This window comes from Salvelinus namaycush, chromosome 5 (genome assembly GCF_016432855.1).
Source record: "Salvelinus namaycush isolate Seneca chromosome 5, SaNama_1.0, whole genome shotgun sequence".
Classification (NCBI taxonomy): Eukaryota; Metazoa; Chordata; class Actinopteri; order Salmoniformes; family Salmonidae; genus Salvelinus; species Salvelinus namaycush.
The window spans coordinates 47,125,916-47,151,850 of NC_052311.1; the positions used below are offsets into that span (position 1 = coordinate 47,125,916).

The 25,935-nt window shown below is 43.4% G+C and overlaps 1 protein-coding gene and 1 long non-coding RNA gene across 2 annotated transcripts in view; both read right to left on the bottom strand.

Annotated features, from left to right (window-relative positions):
- LOC120047143 (myelin-associated glycoprotein-like) overlaps positions 1–18,573 on the bottom strand; it is a 34,199-nt gene extending 15,626 nt beyond the window's left edge. The window contains exons 1-2 of the mRNA XM_038992677.1: positions 18,258–18,573; positions 15,845–16,105 (exon numbers count right to left, since the gene is read on the bottom strand). Of these exons, the coding sequence (XP_038848605.1) occupies positions 15,845–16,105; positions 18,258–18,573 (577 nt within the window). The remainder of the gene's footprint in view (positions 1–15,844; positions 16,106–18,257) is intronic.
- Positions 14,289–15,420, bottom strand: LOC120047571. Its single transcript, XR_005476904.1, has 3 exons — positions 15,406–15,420; positions 15,012–15,111; positions 14,289–14,351 (listed from the first exon to the last, which is right to left on the bottom strand). It is a non-coding gene; the product is annotated as an uncharacterized LOC120047571 (long non-coding RNA).
- Positions 18,574–25,935: the final 7,362 nt, after the last annotated feature.

The window sequence follows — 25,935 nt, forward strand, 5'->3', positions numbered from 1 at the left end:
AGATTGGCTGTTTGTAACATGTGCATGTGAATTATATGGAGAATGCCTTGCATTGGATAGAGACAAGCTAGCAATAGTCTCACTGTTTTTGATGCCCTCTGTGGCAAAGGGTAAGAATATGCAGGGTAGGGTTAAATGGAGAAGACACATTTTGGTTGAATGCGTTCAGCTGTGCAACTGACTAGGTAATCCCTTTATTATCAACGTTAGAGGCTACTGGATTGTATTCAATATATTTTCATGATGGTTCTATACCACAATCTTTCACGTAAACAGACATCTCAGACCCACTTTTGAAGTGTAACGAGTATTACCGAAGGTGGCTTCCCTTCCTGTTCGAGTGGCGCTCGGCGGTCGTCGTCGCCGGTCTACTAGCTGCCACCGATCCCTTTTTCCTTTTCGTTTGGTTTTGACTAATTGATTTCACATGTTTATTGTTTGGTTGTTAGGGTGGTGCTATTTAAGTTCGTTTAGCCCGTTTCTGTTTGTGCGGGCTTGTCTTTTCTGTTTTGTATGAGGTTGTTCGTGTATGTTGGGGTTTTCCACAGTCTGGATTTATTTTCCAGTGTGTACTTTATTCAAGTCGGATTTTTACGCCAAATGCTTTTGACGTTATCCGTTGTTCATCTGGTTGGACATTAAAGAGTGGTTTTTCCCCATTACCTTTGCTCTCTGCGCCTGACTCCTTACAATTGTCCTCATTGATCACAACATGAAGAGTGATGATTCCTCTTTCACCGTTACATTATGTTGACTTAAGAACAAGAAGACATGGTAATAATGCAGCTGATCACAGCCTGAAATGGAAGAAATGTGTTGCAACAATGCCTGATAAAGTATCAGTAATGTGTAAACTGTCAGATGAATTTCAGTGTCATTGTGTAGTTGTAATAGAAGTGCATGTAGTCATAAACAGTTTAGTTCCTCTTCACACTTTGTGACTGTGATATTTGCTACTTTTGTTAGGTTGGGTGTTACTTCCCCGAAATACTTACATTTAAACTCTACACCATGTTCCTTGAAATATACAGTGCCTTTGGAATGTATTCAGACCCGTTAGCTTTTTCCACATTTTGTTACGTTACAGCCTTATTCTAAAAGGAATTAAATAAATAAAACATCTCATACATCTACACACAATACCCCACAATGACAGGGGCAAAAAAAATGTTTTTATCAATGTTTGCAAATGTATTAAAAACAGAAAACAGAAAACAGGAAACAGAAATACCTTATTTCAATAAGTATTCAGACCCTTTGCTATGAAACTCGAAATTGAGCTCAGGTGCATCCTATTTCCATTGCTCATCCTTGAGATGTTTTTACAACTTGATTGGAGTCCACCTGTAAATAAATTCAATTGATTGGACATGATTTGGAAATGCACACACCTGTCTATGTAAGGTCCCACAGTTGATGGCGCATGTCAGAGCAAAAACTAAGCCATGAGGTCGAAGGAATTGATTGTAGAGCTCCGAGACAGGATTGTTTCAAGGCACAGATCTGGGGAAGGGTACCAAAAGATGTATGCAGCATTGAAGGTCCCAAAGAACACAGTGGCCTACATCAGTCTTAATTGGAAGAAGTTTGGAAACACCATGACTACCTAGAGCTGGCCACCCGGCCAAACTGAGCAATCTGGGGAGAAGGGCAAGATTCTCTAGTCTGATGAAATCAAGATTTAACGTCTGGAGGAAAGCATGGTGGTAAGAGCATCATGCTGTGGTGATGTTTTTTAGCTGCAGGGACTGTGAGAATAGTCAGGATCGAGTGAAAGATGAACGGATCAAACTACAGAGAGATCCTTGATGAAAACCTACTTCAGAGCGCTCAGGACGTCAGACTGGGGGGAAGGTGCACCTTCCAACAGTACAATGACACTGGGCACACAGCCAAGACAACGCAGGAGTGGCTTCGGTACAAGTCTCTGAATGTCCCTGAGTGACCCAGCCAGAGCCCTGACTGGAACCTGATCTAACATCTCTGGAGAGACCCTAAAATAGCTGTGCAGCGACGCTCCCCATCCAACCTGACAGAGCTTGTGAGGCTCTGCAGAGAAGAACGGGAGAAACTCCACATTTACAGATGTGTCAACCTTGTAGCTTCATACCCAAGAAGACTCTAGGCTGTAATCGCTGTAAAAGGTGCTAATCAGATGGCGCCGGAGGGGATGGCTGCCGTTTTATGGACTCTTAACTTCACTAGGCTTCGGGGCAGCATTCGGAATTTTGGATGAAAAGCGTGCCCAAATCAAACTGTCTGCTACTCAGTCCCAGAATATAGGATATGCATATAATTAGTAGATTTGGATAGAAAACACTCTAAAGTTTCCAAAACTGTTAAAATAATGTCTGGGAGTATAACAGAACTGATTTGGCAGGCGAAAACCCGAGGAAAATCCAACCAGGAAGTACTATTATTTTGAAAGGTTGTTTTTCCATTGAAAGCCTATCCACCATACAAAGACTTAGGACCCAGTTCACGGGCTCTGTGCCTTCCTCTACATGTGACCAGTCTTTAGGCATTGTTTCAGGCTTTTACTCTGAAGAATTAGGGAGATACACCACTTTCAATCAGTGACCAGTGGAAATTTCCATTCATCAGCCATGCGCCCTGATCGTGAACGCGCCTTTCTCGTTTCTCCTTTCATATTGACAAAGCTTTTGTCCGGTTGAAATATTATTGATTATTTATGACAAAAACAACCGGAGGATTGATTTTAAACATCATTTGACATGTTTCTACTAACTTTTATTGTACTTCTTTTGACTTTTCGTCCTAGAATTAGTGCACGCGCCTTCTGCATTCGGATTACTGGACAAAACGTGCGAACAACAAGGAGGTTTTTGTACATAAATGATGGACATTATCGAACAAAACAAACATTTATTGTGGAACTGGGATTCCTGGGAGTGCATTCTGATGAAGATCATCAAATGTAAGTGAATATTTATAATGTTATTTCTGACTTCTGTTGACTGCACAATATGGCGGATATCTTTTTGGCTTGATTTGTCGTCTGAGCTCCGTACTCAGATTATTGCATGGTTTGCTTTTTCCGTCAAGTTCTTTTTAAATCTGACACAGCGGTTGCATTAAGGAGAAGTGGATCTAAAATGCCATGCAAGGGGCCTCCCGGGTGGCGCAGTGGTCTAGGGCACTGCATCGCAGTGCTAACTGCGCCACCAGAGTCTCTGGGTTCGCGCCCAGGCTCTGTCGCAGCCGGCCGCGACCGGGAGGTCCGTGGGGCGACGCACAATTGGCATAGCGTCGTCCGGGTTAGGGAGGGTTTGGCCGGTAGGGATATCCTTGTCTCATCGCGCTCCAGCGACTCCTGTGGCGGGCCGGGCGCAGTGCGCGCTAACCAAGGGGGCCAGGTGCACGGTGTTTCCTCCGACACATTGGTGCGGCTGGCTTCCGGGTTGGAGGCGCGCTGTGTTAAGAAGCAGTGCGGCTGCGCTGTGTTAAGAAGCAGTGCGGCTTGGTTGGGTTGTGCTTCGGAGGACGCATGGCTTTCGACCTTCGTCTCTCCCGAGCCCGTACGGGAGTTGTAGCGATGAGACAAGATAGTAATTACTAGCGATTGGATACCACGAAAATTGGGGAGAAAATGGGATAAAAATTTTAGAAAAAAAAGAGAAAAAAAAGCCATGCATAACAGTTATATCTTTTATCAATGTTTATTATGAGTATTTCTGTAAATTGATGTGGCTCTCTGCAAAATCACCGGATATTTTGGAACTACTGAACATAAAGCGCCAATGTAAACTCAGATTTTTGGATATAAAATTAACTTTACCCGAACAAAACATACATCTATTGTGTAACATGAAGTCCTATGAGTGTCATCTGATGAAGATCATCACAGGTTAGTGATTTAATTTTATCTATATTTCTGCTTTTTGTGACTCCTCTCTTTGGCTGGAAAAATGGCTGTGTTTTTCTGTGACTTGGGTCTGACCTAACATAAACTTTTGGTTTGCTTTCGTCGTAAAGCCTTTTTGAAATCGGACACTGTGGCTGGATTTACAACAAGTGTATCTTTAAAATGGTGTAAAATACATGTATGGACGAGGTGAGACGCTACCGTCCCACATACCCTAGAGAGGTTTTAACCAACCATGTTATTTTGTTTGTTTTTTCGCATTGTTTGTAACTTATTTTGTACATAATGTTGCTGCTACCATCTCTTATGACCGAAAATAGCTTCTGGACATCAGAACAGCGATTACTCACCTTGAACTGGACAAATCATTTTTCTTTAATGAGTCGGACGAGATGGATTTACTCCAGACACCCGACAAGGCCCTCATCCCATCATTCGCAGGAGAAAGAGACCGAGATATCGCAGAAGGAGGTCGGGGTGCCTTGTAAGGTTCCGGCGATGAGTGGCTAATCTGCCTTTACCATCGGTACTATTGGCCAACTTACAATTGTTGGATAATAAAGTGGACGAACTATAAGCACGCATATCCTACCAACGGGACATTAAAAAGTGTAATATCGTATGTTCCACCGATTTGTGGCTGAACGATGACATGAATAACATACAGCTGGCGGGTTATACACTATCGGCAGGAAAGAACAGCAGCCTCTGGTAAGACAATGGGTGGCGGTCTATGTATATTTGTAAACAACAGCTGGTGCACGATATCTAAGGAAGTTTCAAGGCTTTGCTCGCCTGAGACCACCTTTAGGCTGTAGACCACCTTTACTCCACACACAGAGACGCGAACAAAGCTCTCCCTCGCCCTCCATTTGGCAAATCTGACAATAATTCTATTTTCCTGATTCCTGCTTACAAGCAAAAACTAAAGCAGGAAGCACCAGTGACTCGGTCAATAAAAAAGTGGTCAGATAAAGCAGATGCTAAGCTACAGGACTGTTTTGATAGCACACTGGAATATGTTCCGGGATTCATCCGATGGCATTGAGGTGTACACCACATCAGTCACTGGCTTCATCAATAAGTGCATAGATGACATCGTACCCACAGGACTAAGATCGAATCGTACTACACCGGCTCCAACGCTCGTCAGATCTGGCAGGGCTTGCAAACTATTACAGACTACAAAGGGAAGCACAGCCGCGAGCTGCCCAGTAACACATGCCTACCAGATGAGCTAAATTACTTCTATATTCGCTTCAAGGCAAGTAACACTGAAACATGCATGAGAGCATCAGCTGTTCCAGATGACTGTGTGATCACGCTCTCCCAAGCCGATGTGAGTAGGACATTTAAACAGGTCAACATTCACAAGGCCGCAGGGCCAGACGGATTACCAGGACGTGTTGTCCGAGCATGCGCTGACCAACTGGCAAGTGTCTTCACTGACATTTTCAACCTCTCCCTGTCTGAGTCTGTAATACCAACATGTTTCAAGCAGACCACCATACTCCCTGTGCCCAAGAACACTAAGGTAACCTGCCTAAACGACTACCGACCCGTAGCACTCACGTCTGTAGCCATGAAGTGCTGTGAAAGGCTGGTCATGGCTCACATCAACACAATTATCCCAGAAACCCTAGACCCACTCTAATTTGCATACCGCCCCAACAGACTCACAGATGATGCGATCTCTATTGCACTCCACACTGCCCTTTCACACATTGACAAAAGGAACACCTATGTGAGAATGCTATTCATTGACTACAGCTCAGCATTTCACACCATAGTGCCCTCAAAGCTCATCACTAAGCTAAGGACCCTGGGACTAAACACCTCCCTCTGCAACTGGATCCTGAACTTCCTGATGGGCTGCCTCCAGGTGGTAAGGGTAGGTAACAACACATCCGCCATGCTGATCCTCAACACGGGGGCCCCTCAGGGGTGCGTGCTCAGTCCCCTCCTGTACTCCCTGTCCACTCATATCTGCATGGCCAGGCACAACTCCATCATCATCATTAAGTTTGCTGATGACACAACAGTGGCAGGCTTCATCACCGACAACGATGTGACAGATTAGAGGGAGGAGGTCAGAGACCTGGCCATGTGGTGCCAGGACAACAACCTCTCCCTCAACGTGATCAAGACAAAGCAGATGATTATGGACTACAGGAAAAGGAGGACCAAGCACACACCCATTATCATCGACTGGGCTGTAGTGGAGCAGGTTTAAATCTTCAAGTTCCTTGGTGTCCTCATAACCAACAAACTAACACGATCCAAGCACACGAAGTCAGTCGTGAAGAGGGCACGACAAAACCTATTTCCCCTCAGAAGACTGAAAATATTTGGCATGGGTCCTCAGATCCTCAAAAGGTTATACAGCTGCACCATCAAGATCATCTTAACTGGTTGCATCACTGCCTGGTAGGGCAACTGCTTGGCCTCCGACCGCAAGGCACTACAGAGGGTAGTGCGTACGGCCCAGTACATCACTGGGGCAAAGCATCCTGCCATCCAGTACCTCTATACCAGGCAGTATCAGAGGAAGGCCCTAAAAATTGTCAATGACTCTAGCCACCTTAGTCATAGACTGTTCTCTCTGCTACCGCACTGCAAGCGGTACCGGAGTGCCAATCTAGGTCCAAGAGGCTTTTAAACAGCTACTTCTCTGTTTATTATCTATGCATAGTCACTTTAATAACTCTACCTACATGTACATATTACCTCGACTAACCGGTGCCCCCGCACATTGACTCTGTACCGGTACTGTAACGGCAGTCGTAATCCTCCTCCTCGGACGAGGAGAGGCGAGACGGATCGGACCAATACGCAGAGTGGCTAGTTTCCATAGTGATTTAATAATTAACAAAAACAATATGCGATACAAAATAACTACCGTGACAGTCCTGTGTGGCGGAACACTGACACAAGAACAAACACCCACAAAACACCCGTGAAACCCCAGCTGCCTTAGTATGATTCTCAATCAGGGACAACGATTGACAGCTGCCTCTGATTGAGAATCATACCAGGCCGAACACAAAACCCCAACATAAAAAAATCACACACAGATAGCCCACCCCAACTCACGCCCTGACCAACTAAATAAATACAAGAAAAAGGAAAAACAGGTCAGGAACGTGACAGGTACCCCCTGTATATATTCTCGCTATTGTTATTTTACTGCTGTAACGGTAGTCCTCCTCCTCTTCAACCGAAGAGGAGGAGTAGTGATTGAACCAAGGCGCAGCGTTTTGGAATGACATGATTTAATTAGGACAACGAAAACACGAACTTGACTATAAACTAACAAAACAACAAAACGGAGTAGACAAACCTGGACATGTGAACTTACATAAAACGCAGAACTCACGAACAGGAAAATGACTACACAAAAGACCGAACTCACAAACAAACCGAACAGTCCCGTATGGTGCGACAAACACTGACACAGGAGACAACCACCCACAACGAACACTGTGAAAACGCCTACCTAAATATGACTCTTAATTAGAGGAATGCCAAACACCTGCCTCTAATTAAGAGCCATACCAGGCAACCCAATAAACCAACACAGAAACAGAAAACATAGAATGCCCACCCAAACTCACGTCCTGACCAACTAACACATATAACAAACTAACAGAAATAGGTCAGGAACGTGACAACTGCTGCTCTTTAATTATTTGTTACATTTATTTCTTATTTTTGTAGGTATTTTTCTAAAAACTGCGCTTTTGGTTAAGGGCTTGTAATCATTTCAGTGTAAGGTCCCATGTGACAACTAACATTTGATTTGAACAAAGTACTGAGTAAAGGGTCTGAATGTAATTTAATGTACATTAATGTACATTTACATTTTCCAAAATTTCTAGAAAGCTGTTTTTGTTTTGTCAGTATGGGGTATAGTGTGTAGACTGATGGAAAAAAAACTATTTTATATATTTTAGAATAAGGCTGTAATGTACAAAATGTGGAAAAAGTCAAGGGGTCTGAAAACTTTCCGAATGCACTGTATATGTTGTTTATACTCAGTTATTGCAGAGTTTAATAAACTATAGTTTTATAAAATCACCTCTTTATAAAACACATTGTTTCATGGTTCGGGCAAGGCCCCTTAGTTCCAGTGAAGGGAAATCTTGAGGCTACGGCATACAATGACATTCTAGACGATTCTGTGCTTCCATCTTTGTGGCAACAGTTTGGGGAAGGCCTTTTCCTGTTTCAGCATGACAATGCCCCCGTGCACAATGCCCCCGTGCGAGGTCCAAATAGAAATGATTTGTCGAGATCGGTGTGGAAGAACTTTACTGGCCTGCACAGAGCCCAGACCCTCAACCCCATCCAACACCTTTGGGATGAATTGGAACGCCAACTGTGAAACAGGCCGAATCGCCCAACATCAGTGCCCGTGACTAAATGGAAGCAATCCCCGCAGCAATGTTCCAAAATCTAGTAAAAAGCCTTCCCAGAAGTGGAGGCTGTTGTGGAGGCTGTTACAGCAGCAAAAGGGGGACCAACTCCATACTGATTCCCATGATTTTGGAATGAGACGTTTGATGAGCAGGTGTCCACTTACTTTTGGTCATGTAGTGTATTGTCAGTTACCACATTTCCATCCACAACGTTTATGCTGGTAAAGTCATACCGTTTAAAAAAATAATAATGCCAACTGATGGAACCAGGAAGTTTTGATGATACAATTTTATAAATGCAGACAGATCATTTGTACGTTCAACATGGTGGGATATCTTTGTGTCGGTAAAAATGTATTATGCGAGAAATAGCAGTGGAAAATCATGCACTGATTATATCTGCAGCAAGTCAGTTTGGTGGAAACGTGTACATTTTATTCCGCATGAAAATCTGTCGCCAATTGGATGGAAACCTGGCTAGTGGGGGAAAGAGTAGAGCTAAAGTAGAATAGTGTTGGACCAATTAAACAAAGTGTTTTCCTACCAATTAATTTTTTTACACTTCCCATAGATATCCCTGGGTCAGAGAAGAGTGACGTTGCAGTCTATCCCTTGATAATTGTTGGTCTGTTCCTCAGCCTTAATGTGGCCCTCCTTGTCTATCTGACCAGTGCTTGTAAATGGTAAGACAACATTACAATCCCACAGTTTCATACATGGGGACATATGGCATAAGGTCAGGTGCCAATGAAATGCTTATCACTGTTATATTAAGAATTTTTTATCAATAAGTTATCCAAGGTAGGACTGTCTGAGCGAGGTAAATTATAATCAAGGAAAACTTTAAGCTCCGTTTGGCTAACTGAAATTTGCAACCAGAGAATGTAGCCTAGCGGTTAGAGAGGCAAACCAGGAGGGTTTCCGGTTCGAATTCCAGATCCGATGAGGAAAAAGTCTGGTGTGAAGTGAGCTGGCAACTGGAGGGTTGCTGGTATCAAATATTTGATGCCATTGCGTGCCCTTGACCAACCCCCCACAACAGCACCCAGTGGCAGGTTAGTGTTTTTGGCCTGAATCTCATTCTCGAGGCAGCTCTGCAGAGTGGTCACCAGCTGAAATGGCCAAAAGTAATAAAATGTGATTTTAAACCGACTTAACCCTAACGTTAACCACACAGCTAACCCTAATGCTTAACCTAACCTTAAATTAAGACTACAAATCTTTGCAGCTGACCCATCTAGCGAAATTCACTCCATTCTGTAAATGTCAACCTGCCGCAAAGTGTGGCAGCCCCCCACATCTCTCCAAAATATTTCTGTATGTGTATGTATGTGTGTCTTTCGGAGGGTTTGGGTTAAAAGAGGAAGTCAAATTTCGGTTAGACCTTGTGTGCAACTGACCAATAAAGTGATATTAATCTTAATAAAGAGGTTGCAACATACTGTACAGTAGCTGTTCCCTTTATGCTACTACTTTCAGTACTGAAAAAAATTGGCTCTAAAATCATGTCAGTTAACAGTGTTTCTGTGACTTAAATAGCAAAAAGGTGAAGAGAAGATACTACCTACATCTCATTGGACAAAGCAAACATGTCTCCCGAATATGACCTCATCACCCCAAATCCCCAATGATCCTCTGCTTGTGATAAACTTCTATTTTATTTTAGCATTTGGTTCAGAGGCTTGATTTAGCTTTTTTATTTCAATTCCAATTATTTTCTATTGCAATACGTTGTTTTTTTTGTTTGTTTTTTTACCCCTGAAAGCATTTTTATGTGAATTAATTCAACCACTTTTTCAGAATAATGTCACAGGATTTTTGCACAAAAAAAAAATCTATTCTAACGAATTGTGTAGTATTTTATGTAAAAGCACATAAGGAAGCTACCCGTTTTTATCTTCCTCATGTTCAACTATGTTGCAAATATTATCAAGTGAAATGGAAATGGTTTAAAATAAAGCTTTGTGTGATGTAGCTACTGCAAACAATGAGGGGTGGTGTGGGGGGAATAACTGTTACATACTGTATCAATAAAGTAATACTAATACATGGAGATATATAATGTATTCAGGGTGTATTTTCCATACTGTTTTGGGTATGAGAGAAGAGATAAACTATATAGACAACAAACTGAACTAGTCACATTCTCTGTTGTTTACATTATTTATTTGTTGTTTGGAACCAAAGAAAGATGGCTTTGCTTGAGGCGGGACAGACTTGTAAAATAAAGAGAATGATCAAACATCATCACAGAGCTCTTATTGTCATTAAGTAATAACAGTGCTAATTTGCAGAAGGATTGCAGAATTCTGATCGGAATTATTGTGTCAAAGATATAAAAAAGAAATCATCACAATAATAATAATGAACACCACAAAGTAAAGAAAGTACAAATCTGCTTTACAACACACTATGTGACAAACAAATTAGATAAGACATGAACATCGCTTCTCCATTTTGTTTCCAGGTTTAGAAAGAAATAAACCCCCCATGAGGCGTTCAAGAGAACTGACGACAGTAAGTCTTCCTAACCGGATGTCCATATTGGCGTGTCTCAATGTTGGGTAACACATCTTGAACGCTCTGCCATTAGGTCTAGTGACTTAACCATGTCAGAGCAATTACATAAAATATGTTATTAACAGTTATGACAACTGACATAAGCTTGACAATGTCATGGCACAAATCTTTGCTTCAGTCAGTTTATTGGCGTAGCATACCGCTAGCCAACTCATTTACATAAATACCAATTTGTGTCATGGCAGTGTAAAGGGTTGTCAGTATTTTGACATCAGTTTTCATGACCGAAAATGACATGTGTTATGTTATGACAGCGTTATGTCACCCTTATGACAGAGAATTAAAGTGTTACTGAACCTGTAACCGACTTGCCTGTGTAAACCATTGTTGTAAAAGTGAGCATGTACATACCGTAGTGTATTTACACATATGGCTGACAGCATAATAGTCATGCAGGGTATTTATTTACAATAAGTATACTGGTATCCTTTTACCCATCCATATGCAGCGTATTAATATTTTATTAACAGTCATTGTTATTTAGTGTTGCCATTAGTGAGCTTGGAGATTACATTACATGAGTTGATCAATTATATTTGAATAGCACAACCAACTGGTATAACAGCTTCAATGATGTGCCACTCAAATGCCTCATCTGATCCAACCCTATAGGATTATTCATTGAAATCGATGAATTCACACTTCACAACCATTGAAGAAGACATTTTGTGGGAAGCGGTCTCAGGTAAAGTGATCTTTTGAAACAGCAACAGTGATCAGTGTTCGCTGATCTTTCAGCACTGTTTACATACACACACACATTGTCTCAACGAGATACATTTTTGGCCTGCTGTGCGAGTGTTACAGTGGAGTCATGTATGCCAGATTGATCCAAAAATGTATTCTAACCCATTGGTTCCCATTTAAGGATAAGTTAACACTTCCCCTTAGCAAAACAGAGAAATCGTCCAAAAATACTAGTAATTGAATCATGGGCAACGGCATAAATAGAACATTCTGTGTTACCCCGGCATATTTCCTCAAGAGCAAAACACAATGCAATCAGTGCTTATAATGCATAAAAACAAAAAAATCTGGCCACTTCTTGCACGAGCAGAACCTTGTGTTCGAGGCTCGACAAACCTCTAAGAGTATCCATCTTCTCTCTTTATATAAAATCAAAGAAATATTCATTTCTCATCATCATCAAAAGCCACGGAGTCACAGCACACATCACTATTGAACTATATGTGGGAACAGAATATGTGAGAAGAAGATGACTGGCTTCAATTGGATGTGTACCAGGCCTGACGTTTGTTGAACACTGGTCAGTGTTGACAACCACTGGATCAGGAAGAGAGAAGAGATCCCTCATTTCCTCCAGATCCAGGGTCAGAAATAGAGATAAGAAAAGAAAAAGCACAAAACACACCCCTTTCCCTGACACTTCGACTGGCAGCGGACACAGTGGAGAAGAACTATAATGGGCGGATCTAGACAGTTAGTCTGGTATCCAAACTGATTGCGTTGAGTTTAACAGGAAAACTGGTGAGCGCAGCGTTCAATCTGGTTTAACCAGGCTAGCTATGAGTATGATATAGGGTGACATACAGAAGGGGAGCCCCAGAAAAGCAATGCCAACAATTAACGGTGTAGAGATGGAAATAGCAACATTGAATCTAGATGATACAGTACAGTACAGTAACTAACACATTGCACCTGTTGTGAGGGAATTGTTTGACTATGAACAATAGAGTAAGAGCTGGGAGACCGACAGCTGCTGATAATACAAAGATCATTTTACATTGTCCACTGGGCCGTGTTCTGACCCTGCAAGTAGCTACCAGCAGTCCTGGGTGGCGAGATGTAACTGGGGTTCCCCTTGGAGGCTTGGGGGTTCGACTAACTTGGACGTCATTTGAGATGATTCAGGGACGGGCGGAGATGATGGGGGTTCTTGGTGTGATGGTGAAGGTTGGTGATGGTGTCTACGGGGGAGGGGGGAAGAAGTTTGAAGAGGGGGCGAATGACGTGAGGAGGGGGGCAACAACATGGCTGCCACTGTGTCCCGCGGTGACGATGGGTCAGGGAAGGATCGCGATTCATTTGGCCTTGATCTCGGTGTAGTCGCTGCCGTCATCCCCCCTCCCTGAGGCCCCCCCATCCCTGGAGCGCCCCCCCAGAAACTGCAGGGCGGCGTAGTTCAGCTCTTGCCTCTCCAGGTCTGCCATAGAGCCCACAGGTTGATAATCCCCGTCTTCTCCCTGTTGAAGGTACGGAAAGAGAGAAGGCCCATTCAGAATCACAGGTTATATCAGCACAGTACCACCAATGCCATTGACACCTCAGAACATTCAGAGTATAAAGGGATAACATGACAGACATTGAGAGAGGAGAAAGGAGGGTTTGTAGTTATTGGTGAGCAGAGGCGTAAAACAAGGAGATTGAGGCGGTTTAGCATATCCTGTTAGTATCGAGGCAGCCGTGCAACAGTAGTCGTGGAAATCAAAGACAATACAGCACATGGAAGCTGATCTCAGACAGCAGACGACTGTGGGCCAGATCTGGTTGTTTTGTGACACATACAATGTGGCTCAGTTCTGGCACCACAATGAGTCATATGGCCCAGATCTGGTCCGAATGTAGGAGATGCGAACTGGGGGAGGGTTGGCACTTTGCTTATGGGCCATCTCTGGCTTGAGTTATGTGGCCCTAACAACTTCCCATAGTTACTTTTGGTCTGAATGTGGGCCACATTGCCAGGCAAGGTCTGGACATTTCATGCTACAGATCCACTTCAGGACCGTAACACCAACCACACCAAGTGGTTAACTGGGTAAAATGGTAAGTCGTAATATTGTAGATTAGAGCCAAATTTGGGCCATCGTATAATTTTGCTGTCTGTGATGTGTGAGGGATGCTGTCTACCACTGGGACTTGGAGTTGGGATTGGGGCTGGGTTGTTTAGGAACCTTACCGTGCTCTCCTCTAGAATGGAGTTAAACTTTGAGCCCAGAAGCTCTGTCTTAAGCTGTACAAGAGTAAGGGAAGAGAAAACAGAGACAGAAGAACGCAGAGAAGCGATGAAGCAGAAAACAGTGGTTTGGAGAGGCTATGGTCGCAGCTACACCAGTGGTACTGTGATAGATAGCTATAGTGGTACTGGGATTCTCAGGCTAGGCCAGTAGTTGGCTGGGGAAGTTTACATTTTCTCTTTAACATAAGAGGTCATATAGGTTTTTGATTATTTATGAGTATCTCCACGGAATGAACCTGACTTTACATCAAAAATAGGACATGAATTGAACGGGTATAGTATAGTTTCAGTATCAGCAACGGGTAAGCTATCATTCTCCCGTTTAAGACAGATCTGAGAATGGTCATTATCATCATTATAGTCATCATCATCATCAACATGTCTCACCACTTTCTTCCTCAGACATTGTTTGTCCTTCTTGACTGTGCTGTAGTACAGCGCTGGGTTCTCCAGTTTAGAGACCAGGTCCTGCCCAGGGTTGCCATTCTCTCTGGGGGGTGGAGTTACAAGATCAGACTCGGTCTCATGGCCAATAACTCAGGGCGACACTCCAAGCCTGGGCATCCATTTTAAAACAAGGGCCTGTTTCCCAACGCAGTTAATAATCTACAGGCCTATGGTTCATGGTTGTGGTCGACGTTCATGGTTGTGGTTATTGTTTCATGGGTTTAGTTGCGGTTGAGCCGGCACCCTCTCTTGGAGCGACTTTCAGTAAAAGCTTTTGTCGGAATGTGATGTATTGGTATAATGCTGAAGCACCTTAGTTAAGTAGGCTACCGTGGCTGTATTTTTAGCATAGCAGGTCAAGGGTACAAAGCAGTATCAAAGCAGGGAATTGAGCCTGCAAACTATAGGCTACGGTTAGTCTGGCTTGCTAACCCCACTCCACCAGGCAGCCATTTTGGATCTCCATCTCAGAAATGGGACTAGGGATGGCAAATTAATTGAACTCGCTCTGGCGTTAGCATAACTTATGACTATGATTCTCAAGTCCGTTCATCGATCAATCATTCACTCATGAATACACAGAGGTGTTTTAGAATGGATGGCTAGGCTGAAGTGTTTCCTTATCGTCAATTCAAACAGGAAATGACCTGTACCTGTAACTCGCATTGACCCCTGTCACAGTTAGTGAAGGGTGGATACTCACTTCTTGTTGTTATGGCCCACATATCTCACTGCTGCGATGATGAAGGCGATGACAGCCACTCCACCGATGGTGCCAACGATCACTGCCATCATGTACTTCTCTAACATCGGACAAGAACATCATATTGAAGACAGTGTAGAAACATAAAATACTGTTTAGCTAGGTCCTGGTACTATAACTTATTTACATTCATGATAATGCCATTGCCATACCAAGCCAATGGGGTAGCCAGTTTATGCGCTTACTTATACAGTCAATCTAGATATCATATAAAGTTACTACACTTCTCATTTCAGTTCAATCGCTCATGTATGCTTGGCTATACAACGTATAGCATTTTAATTGTATGGATTTGTTTCTGTGTTTAACCATAAACTTGAACTTGTGTACTCACTCTCCTGCTGTAACTCCAGATGAAAGCTCTCCGACCCGTATATGTTGCTAATGCTGCAGTGCACATTGACAGCACCGTTGCCCAAGCGCTCACCCTTCTCCCGTAGTTTTATCATGCCCGTGGACGTGTGGCCGTCCGTGTGCGTGTAGTAGTTGTAGCGGCCGTCCGTGTCGTTGATGGTGATGTTCTTGTCGGGGAGGTAGAACTCGATGATGGGCTCAGGGTTACCCGTAGCCATGCAAACACACTGGACTCCCTCCCTCACTACCGTGCACTTGGACTCTTCCAGAAGGACAGGGGCATCTAAAGAGAGGGTGGAGGTAGGGGTATGACTGACATGTAGAGTGGGATGACATGGTGTAGCGTGGTGTAATGTAGGTGGTACAATACGATATGATACCATATGTTATGATTCCACATGACATGATGACCCACTCACATTCCACAGTGATGTTGAGGGAGCTGCTGGCTCGTCCGTGTTCGTTCTCTGCCAGGCAGCGGTACTGTCCGTCTCCCTGAGGGGTGAGCTCCAGAAGCTCCAGCACAGACACCTCCTCGGCCGTGATGGTGCCCACCAGCTCCCCGTCCTTCACCCAGGTGAGGGTGGGTGCGGGATTGCCTTTGGTGCTACATTGCAGGGAGATGGAGGAACCTTCCAAAATGGTCAGGGAGCCATTTACCACTGGCTCACTGGGAGGATCTGCAGGGAGGATAGAGAGGGGATGAAAGGTAGAGTTATATGAGGAGAAAGAAAGGAGTTAAAATGTTTTACTGTGTATAAACAAGAGCAAGAAGCTATGGGCCAGGTTTATCACATGACTAATACATCGTTATATACAGTGGGGGGGAAAAGTATTTAGTCAGCCACCAATTGTGCAAGTTCTCCCACTTAAAAAGATGAGAGAGGCCTGTAATTTTCATCATAGGTACACTTCAACTATGACAGACAAAATGAGAAAAAGAAATCCAGAAAATCACATTGTAGGATTTTTAATGAATTTATTTCCCGGACCCGGGTTTGGGAGGAATTAGAGGTTAAACAAAGGAAAATAAGGTCAGGAACGTGACAATAACTAATCGATCATATTTCAACCAGACGGTAAACAATTCAATACAATAGAGAAATAAAATGTTGAGCTACCACTTTTGCGCGCAATAACTAATCAAAGGACACCTGGCTATCCACTGACGCGATTTGATAAATCTCGCTAATTTTTCAGAATAAAAGCTTGAAACTATGTCTAAAGCCTGTTCACAAACTGTGGAAGCCATTGGAAAAGGAATCTGGTTGATATCCCTTTAAATGGAGGATAGGCAGGTAATGGAACAGGGATTTTTCAAAATAAGAGGCACTTCCGGGTTGGATTTCCTCAGGTTTTCGCCTGCAAAATCAGTTCTGTTATACTCACAGACAATATTTTGACCGTTTTGGAAATTTTAGAGTGTTTTCTATCCTAATCTGTCAATTATCAATTATATGCATATTCTAGCATCTGGGCCTGAGAAATAGGCCGTTTACATTGGGAACGTTATTTTTCCAAACATAAAAATTCTGCCTCCTAACGTCAAGAAGTTAAGGGCTCGAAAGTCAATACACGGGCGCAGACCTCCCTCCTTCTTCTTCACAAAAAAGAAGCTTGAGGAAGCAGGTGAAGTGGAGGACCGAATGTACCCCTGACGCAGAGATTCGGAGACTCCTGGGAAGTGCAGCGTCTACCTGGAGGTTTATCGCACAACCCCCCCCCCCCCCCCCCCGACGATGGGGTGGTAATTGAGTTCTTCTCCTAGAAGAAGGCGAGAGCCAAATCGGCATATTCAGGGGGAATGCGCACGGTGGAGACCTGGTCTGGACTTTCCACCGTAGTAGCACCAACGGAATCCCCATAACACCTCCCCAAGCACTCTCGCGACCACCCTGTGAGAGCCCTCCGTTGCCATGAAACAGGCTAACCAGGGTAGGCCTAGCACCACGGGAAATGCAGGAGAGTCAATGAGGAAGAGACTGATTCTCTCCTTGTGACCCCCTGCTTCACCATGCACAGGAGAGTGGTGGCCTCCCTAATTAACCCTGACCCTATTGGACGACTGTCTAAGGTGTGAACTGGGAAGGGCTTAGCCACTGGAACAATGGGGATCCCTAAACTATGGGCAAATGATCTGTCTATGAAATTCCCAGCAGCGCCTGAATCGACGAGCGCCTTATGCTGGGAATCCGGGGAAAACTCAGGAAAGTTAACTTGCAAAAACAGGTGGGCAACAGAGGGCCCTGGATGAGAATGGTGTAGACTCACCTGGGGTGACGCCAGAGGGCCCTGCCTGCTGCCTCAACCCCCAGAGGAACCAACCCGACACCGACCGGCAGTGTGCCCTCTGCAGCCACAGATGGTGCATGTGAAGGCCCCTCCTCCGGCCTCCCTAAGCGCAGCAGCTCCATAGGCACCGGAGCGGTGGTGCTTGGAGAAGGAACCTACAGAGCTGCATCTGAACGTCCGCGGGTGGCCAGCAGGTTATCCAGCCGGATGGACAGGTCCACCAGCTGATCAAACGTGAGGGTGGTGTCCATGCAGGCCAACTACCGACGGACATCCTCGCGCAGGCTGCAGCGATAGTGGTCGATCAGGGCCCTGTAGTTCCATCCCGCTCTGGCGGCCAGGGTCCGAAAGGCCAAGGCGAACTCCTGGGCACTCCTCGTCCCCTGCCTCAGGTGGAAAAGACGTTCACCCGCCGCTCTACCCTCGGGCGGGTGAACTCCTCAAAGTGGTCCAGCACCGCATCTCCTTCTACCCACACGGCGTTGGCCCACTCCAGGGCTTTCCCCGACTGGCACGAGACGAGGGCGGACACCCTCTCACGTCCCGAAGGAGCCGGGTAGACGGTCACCAGATACAGTTTCAGCTGCAGCAGGAACCCCTGGCAGCATTCCGCCGTCCCATCAAACTCCCCGGGAAGGGCGAGACGAATCCCACTGGGACCGGGTGCAGGAGAGGCGAGTAGTGGAGACCCCTGTTGTGCTGGGCAGGGCGCTGGAGGGACTCCCTGTCTCTCCCAGCGGTCCGTTGTCTGGACGACGCGGTCCATGACGGCGCCGAGATGGTGGAGCATCGCCGTATGCTCCCAGACGCGCTCCTCGACCCCTACAACAGGGGCACCTGCTACTGCTGACTCCATAAGCGGTGTGGAATTCTGTCACGATGTGCGCAACTGGTTGCCGGGAAGTCAGGCGCAGGAGAGCAGAGATGGGTGATAACAGGCGCACTTTATTCATGCCCAAGGAAAACAGCAATAACGCCCAAAGTACACAAACGGTACAATTAACAAAACACACGGGTCAAAAACATACCCAGCGCAAACCAGCCTGATACGAACCACACGTAACAAACAAACAATTCCAAACACAGACATGGGGGGAACAGAGGGTAATATACATTTATTCAGATGAGGGAATGTGAACCAGGTGTGCGGAAAACCAAGACAAAACAAATGGAAAATGAAAGGTGGAGCGGCGATGGCTAGAAGACCGGTGACGTCGACGGCCGGAAGTTGTGACAATAGCTGATATGGCTGACTTGCTTAAACAAATGTGGTTTCTACTGATGTACAAACTATGGCATAAGGGAACGATGAGCGGATAAGAGGAAATCCATTATTTCGATTAAGACATTAATGAGCGAGCTAAGACCGACGTAGTCAATATAACTATGTGTTCAGCACTTTTGAAATGTACAGCAACATAATTCAGAACATGGGTTGTTCTTACAGTATTCTACCTGTACACCAAGTCAGAACTGTAGGATAAATAAAGGGGGCATATAAGCAGACAATGAAAGCTCTCACAATATTCGATAATGACATTTCTCTAAAACAGGCTACAGGCTACATGTGCACCACCAAGTCAGATCAGTAGGCTAAGTTATGAGGGGGAAAGGGAACAAATTATTAGGGTGAGGCACATGGGCTACTAACAGCTTACTACACAACATACACTTAGTATTACTTTCTTAGATACAGTATACAATGCTCCCTGGCATATTACATTATTTATGCAGCAGCATACAATGCATTTTTGGACTCACCTTGTTGTGCTGTGCTCACTTGAATAGGAAGGTGGCACGGTGGTCCTTCTTATGGGAAAATTTTGTCATCAAACTTTGTCACCAAAGTCTGGCATTCTCTGGATTTATGGTGCTTTTCAAGACAACTGGGAACTCTGAAAAAAACAAGGTCGAATCATGATGTCAGTGATCTTCAAGTCGGAGCGCTAGAAAGAGGCCCGAGTTCCCGACTCGTAATTTAGAGTTGGATGACCGTTCAAAATGTATTTTCCCAGTCCGAGTATTTTTCAGAGTTCCCAGTTGTCTAGAACTCACTGAAGTCTGCGATTTCCCAGTTCCGAGTTTCCAGTTGTTTTGAAAGCGTCAGAAGTCATGCTGAATTGACAACATGGCCAATGTTTTCAACCTTTTCTGGCCCATGGTTTTGCATGTGAATGTTTATCCTTTTAAGCTTGGAAAAAAAGACCCTCAAACCCACACTTGGACCACACACCCACTCCACTGAATAGCAGGCTCGTGATTGCTTTGCAAGTTAGCCACTGATTCCTTCAAACCACTCGCTGTTGAATTTGCAATTTCTAACTTGTTGTGTAACTCTTATGTCCAATGGTCGTGAGTACCGAAATGTTTTATGTATAATTTCTCTTCATATGACAAGGATTGAAAAGGATTGCAAATAAATTGTCAACTTGATTCATGATGATGACGGCTTGTCTAGCTTGCTAGATAAGATTTTGAAAGTATGATTTTGACATGATGTGTCCAATCAAAGCTGATGTCGTGTCTTTGGCTATGCCGGATTAAGTGTTATGACATGCTATTCTATAAAATACTTTCTCCGTAATTAATATTACCTGATTGAACTAATCATGTAAATGTAATTAACTAGAGAGGAGGGGCACCACAAAATAATATTTATAGAGCTGTTATCTCCCGAATAAACTCTTAAAGACCTAGTAATATTTTACATCAATAGCAGTCAATATTAATCGTCACCTTATTTCAGTCTCATCTGAAAGTTGTAAATTCTTGGTTATCTTCACGAACCCTGGTTAACAAGTTGAATCAGCAATACAAAATTGTGTTGAATTATTTATTTACTAAATACCTAACCAATCACACAGAATTACATATACACAGAATGAATCACACCTTGATTACAAATTACGTCATAAAGGAAAACGTCCCTAGCGGGCGGAACAGATATGACAGCTTGTTACACAAAAGAAAAGGGGCTGGGTTTGAGTGAAAGAGCGGGAAGACTGAGGAACAAAGGGCGAAGCTGTGCTATCGTAAATACAATATCTTATGCATTCTAAATTACCGCCCATTTGGAAAAGGAAAATGCAATAAATATTTACTCTGAGCTGCGCTTCGGTAGGTTGGTGGTAGATGGATGGCCGTGTTGCCCAACCGGATCCTTTGTCCTTTGAAGAATGTCTCTGCTGCTGCTGCTGGGTGGTAGACGGGATACTCTGTCTGTCCTAATTTACGTTTGCAGCTGCTGTTGCTAACTCAACGTCTAGGAGGTATCACTTCTATAGTGAATAAGAGTTCAAATTTCATACCATTCGCAACCGAAGCTCATGCTGAGGTTGGCTTAGTTCTGTAGTTGACATGTTATCTGAACCATTCTGACATCTGAATTTTCGTCAATGGCTTATATAGTGGAGGGAGAAGGGTGTGTCTGAAAAGTTTATAACCCATGTCTCTTCACAGGGGCGGGCCACTGGTTGAGCAGAGCCCTAAACTTATGAAAACCCAAATCTCTTATTTGGATGCTAAAATTACATTTAATCTCTTCACTAAAAATGTCATATTCAAACATTTGAATTAAACAACAATTCCATGTGAATCCGATACCTCTGATGTGGAGACTTTCCACAGTAGAGTTTATGTCATTCTATCATTGATGAGAATGTGCCAGATGACAACCGAACTGACCATAATATACCTTAAAAGTACCATCGCATATGTTCACTTGGTCGGATTACCAGAATATAGTTCATTTCCCCCCAACTTCTGATGTTCCCAGAATCTCTATGTTAACCAAAGGGGTTTTCTAATGTCACATCAGTAGAGTAGGAAGAGGAAAGGGGGGGGAAGAGGTATTTATGACTGTCATAAACCTACCCCCAGGCCAACGTCATGACACTGATTTGATATCATTTTATCTGTAGCCAATGACCTTGAGCCTTCTTGGATGGGCATTTCTAATGTAAATCTATGGCAGCACCCAATGGGCTTGAATTTTCGAGCTCTACCCATAGATTTTTCGGTGCCGTAGTGTCCCCATGTGTGACAGAACACTGAGCCAATTGTGGCTTAACTAGAGAACATTACCAAACCCTACGCTCCATATTTTCTGCTGGCTGCCCCACCACCACAGAAAGGACTGAGTTAGACTGAAACACCTGCATTTTGGAGCTGCCTTACTCAAGAAAGCAGAAAAGATGCCATGTTTATTAACTCAATTATCTATTTTTTTTACATTGTTTGCATACTGATATGTGACACGTATTCATGTCAAAATAACATCCAAAACAAATATTTTTTTTTGCTAAACAGGTAAGGCTCTGGCCCACCTGCCTTGAAAGACGGGTCGCCACTGGATAGTGGACTCTAGAGCCCAAAGGCCGGTTGTAGCACAGGCAGAGCCATTGAGGACTTAAACTATTTTGAAGTAGTCAACTGGGTGGGACTTCCTATGGGTTAAAAACTTCTTCAGGATTGGTGGCTCCTCTGCGGGACAGTTGAGCTAACATAGGCTAATGCGATTAGCATGAGGTTGTAAGTAACAAGAACATTTCCCAGGATATAGACATATCTGATATTGGCAGAAAGCTTAAATTCTTGTTAAACTAACTGCACTGTCTAATTTATAGTAGCTATTACAGTGAAATAATACCATGCTATTGCTTGAAGAGAGTGCACAGTTTTGAACATGAAAAGTTATTAATAAAGAAATTAGGTACATTTCGGCAGTCTAGATACAAAATGTTGAACATAACTTTGCACATACACTGCTGCCATCTAGAGGCCAATATCTAAATTGCACCCGGGCTGGAATAATACATTATGACCTTTCTCTTGCATTTCAAAGATGATGGTACAAAAACAAACAAAAAAACGAGTCAGCAAAAAAAAAGATTGGTAAGTTAGTCTAGCGGCCAGCTATCTAAACTTGTAGTTATCATGGTTGAGTTATCGACCGAGGGGGCCCCATTGATTTTGTTAGTCACTCTCACTCAGATATCATATTAAAAGCTGCAAACTTTTCTCTTCACCCTATGGCAAAATGTGTATAATTGCAGGAGGCTAACTATAAAACTGCTAATGTTTCTCTCCGCCCCATGGGAAAATATGTGAATTTGAAGCAAACTTACTTTAAAACTGCAACCTATTCTTTACACCCCATGGCAAAATGTGTAGAAGTGCAGGAAATTAACTCTAAAACCTCATTTTTTTCTCTCCACCCTCAAGAGGGGAGACGTAAAATGTTGTGCTCGCAAGGTGGTGGAAACAACATTTAACTTGGGGCCTCCAAAAGGATAGGGCCAGCTCTGACTTCATGTGTGGGCATGCAGACCTCTGAGCCACTGCGGCCCCCTGTGATGATTTTTTTCTTGTGGCCTCCACCCCCATCAAAGTTGCCCATTCCTGATTTATACAATTGGTAGCCTATAATTACTGTTGAATGAAATATGGTAAGTTGGAAAAAATACTATTTATACATTCTTTTAACAGGTTTCAGAGAACAAACAAATGAAAATACAAAAAAAAGATTAAGTGAGCTAGTGCCTCAATGTAAAACAATACTGCAATAATGCACACATATGAATAGAAAAATAGTCTCATAAACGGGTAAGCTGACAATGTCATTAAAACGATACACACGCTTCAATGGGGCAGAAGGCCGTGTGTTGTCATGATTCTGGATGGCCAGATATCTAGCAACAACGACACGAAGCTGCCATGTGGGGAATTGTAGGTGGCTCGTTTCAGGAGGTTTAATGTTGTTCGTGAAATGTATTTCTTTTGTGTGTTATTTGCTAATTTGGCACAAAATAAAATGCTACCAAGCTAACCAGACAACTAACAATGTATTTGAGAAAAAACATGTGCTCATTGTACAAATGTATTTATATTTTCAAACATTGGAGACTAAATATAGTTTACATGTTGTCAACAATCTAAGCCAACCCAGTTGTACTCCATAGCTGTACACGTGTCTGTTTTGTTGCTAAACAACCAACCCGTCTATAGCACACAACTTTTAAAAGCATAATGTACTATTTTTCTTGATTCATTTCATTTGAGCTCTCTGGCTAGCCCAAAATGAGAATTCTTAAATAACATTTTGCCAACATTTTCGCCAGTGTATCAGTATTCTATTTACAGAAATATATTGATTACATCCACACATACTACCTAATATCCCCACCCACTTGTCAAATCAAAATGCAAAAATGAAAGGAAAGAGGAGAAAAAAAAGAAATGGTTTGACCTCTACTTTTCCAAACCACATCTTTGCCAATCCTTCCTCATGGTGACAAAACACAATCGTTACAAAAGTAAAATGACACTTCCTTGAAAAACTTTACAAAAACATTACCAAAATGTCCTTCTATGTACAACTAGAAAATATTCTTATTGAAAATGGACAACCACCAGATACATACAGTACCATCTGACACAGCGCTGTAAAATAAAGCGTTTACCAAAACTATTAACTACAGTAGTTTCAGTTATTAAACAACATCTCTGTACTATCGTAAAACATTCAAACTGGATTCAGCACATGAGGAAACAACACCAAAACTACAGTAGTTTCAGTTGAACAAAAGTCCCATTATCAACATAAAACTTTCTATCTTGATTCAGGAAATGATATAAGAACACATGGCTATATAATACTGCATGCTATCCCCCACGTTTCTAGCGAAATTGCTGTGTCACTCACCACCACCCATAATAGCCTTGACGTTGGAGTAAAGCGTTGTATCCTCATCTGTCTCTGCTGCTGGCTCGTTCTCCTCCTCGTCCATCACTCCACTACCCTCTCCTCCATCTTCATCCCCTTCTTTCTTCTTCTCTCGTTTGATTTTGGCGTACTCTGACTCTGTGGTGGTGGTCTCCTTCTCTGCCTCCTCAGGAGTCTTCTTCTTCAGTAGGGAGTAGTTGATAGTGGCGTAGTGCACATCCCCTTTGGCAGAGTTTCCTGCAGCTCCACTGGTCTGGGGTTTTGTGTTTTCAGCTCCCTCCATCAGCACCACCTGCAGAGGGGTCTGTTCGCCCCGCACAGCCTGTCCTGCATCCGTCTAGGGAGTCGATTACAGAAAGCACTGTGTTAGGAATCTTGTTAGCTTGGTGGTCCAAGATCTGTTTATGCTGTCAATGCTAACAGAATGTTGGTGAAGCTGAATGAAGAAGGAAACTGGTACTGCACCTGTTGGTCTTCACATGCCACCATCGCCAGGTTCGTTAAAGGGCTTTTGGAGTCTGAGTCCTTTGGGATCTTCTCTTTGCATCTAGGGAAAATATTATAAATAAAATGTCTCAATAACTATATGTTGGAGGATTTAGCAAGCACCTCCATTACAACATGGTGCAATGCATTGTAACTTTTGACATATCTGATACTCTTGATAGGAAATATGAATTTCTAAAGACAATCACCAACACTCATGTAACACTAACTGTACTTCAGTAATAGAATGCATGTACCTTTTACATTTCCCTGTCAAACACAGGAAGATACAACAGATGGTGGCTGAGAAGGCTGCACCAATCGCAAATGCAGCAATCAGTGGTGGGTTCAACAGCATAGCCAAGATGTCTTTAGACACTTCCTCTATGAAGAGAACAAAGCATGTATGTTTTTAGGAGTGGCTCACAATACTTTGTATCCTCTGATTTTCTTTTTAAATGAAATAATAACATTATATTTTCTCACTCTAAGCATATAAATCCTCTATGCTACATACACAATGGGTGGGATTGGGAAGCTGTTGCTCTCTAACAAAGTAACAACTTATACCTTTACCACCTTGCTTTCCTTGGCTCTCTTTTTGGGTGACTTGCAGCTTCTCTCACTCTGCCCACTTCATTTGTGCTGACACACTCCACAGTAGTGTTGGTGTGGTTTCCGACATGCATCCTGATGGTGGTGTTCACTGAGGACCTCAACACTGATTTAGTGAGACAGTACTCCTCAGTGTTAAGCCAGCCTATGAGAGGTAAGGGGACCCCCTGACTGACACACACACAGGTCATGAACTTGGCCTGGATGACACACCCAGAAGCATTGAGAATCACTGGATGGTCTAAAGAGAGACAGAGGGGGAAGATATATCATGGACAATTTCAAGTAAACATGTTTCAAGCTATTTTTAATCAGGTTTGTACAGTGTTGTTTGTACTCACACATCACAGTGACAACAATGGAAGCTGTCAGAGTCCTGTTGAGGTGTTGAGC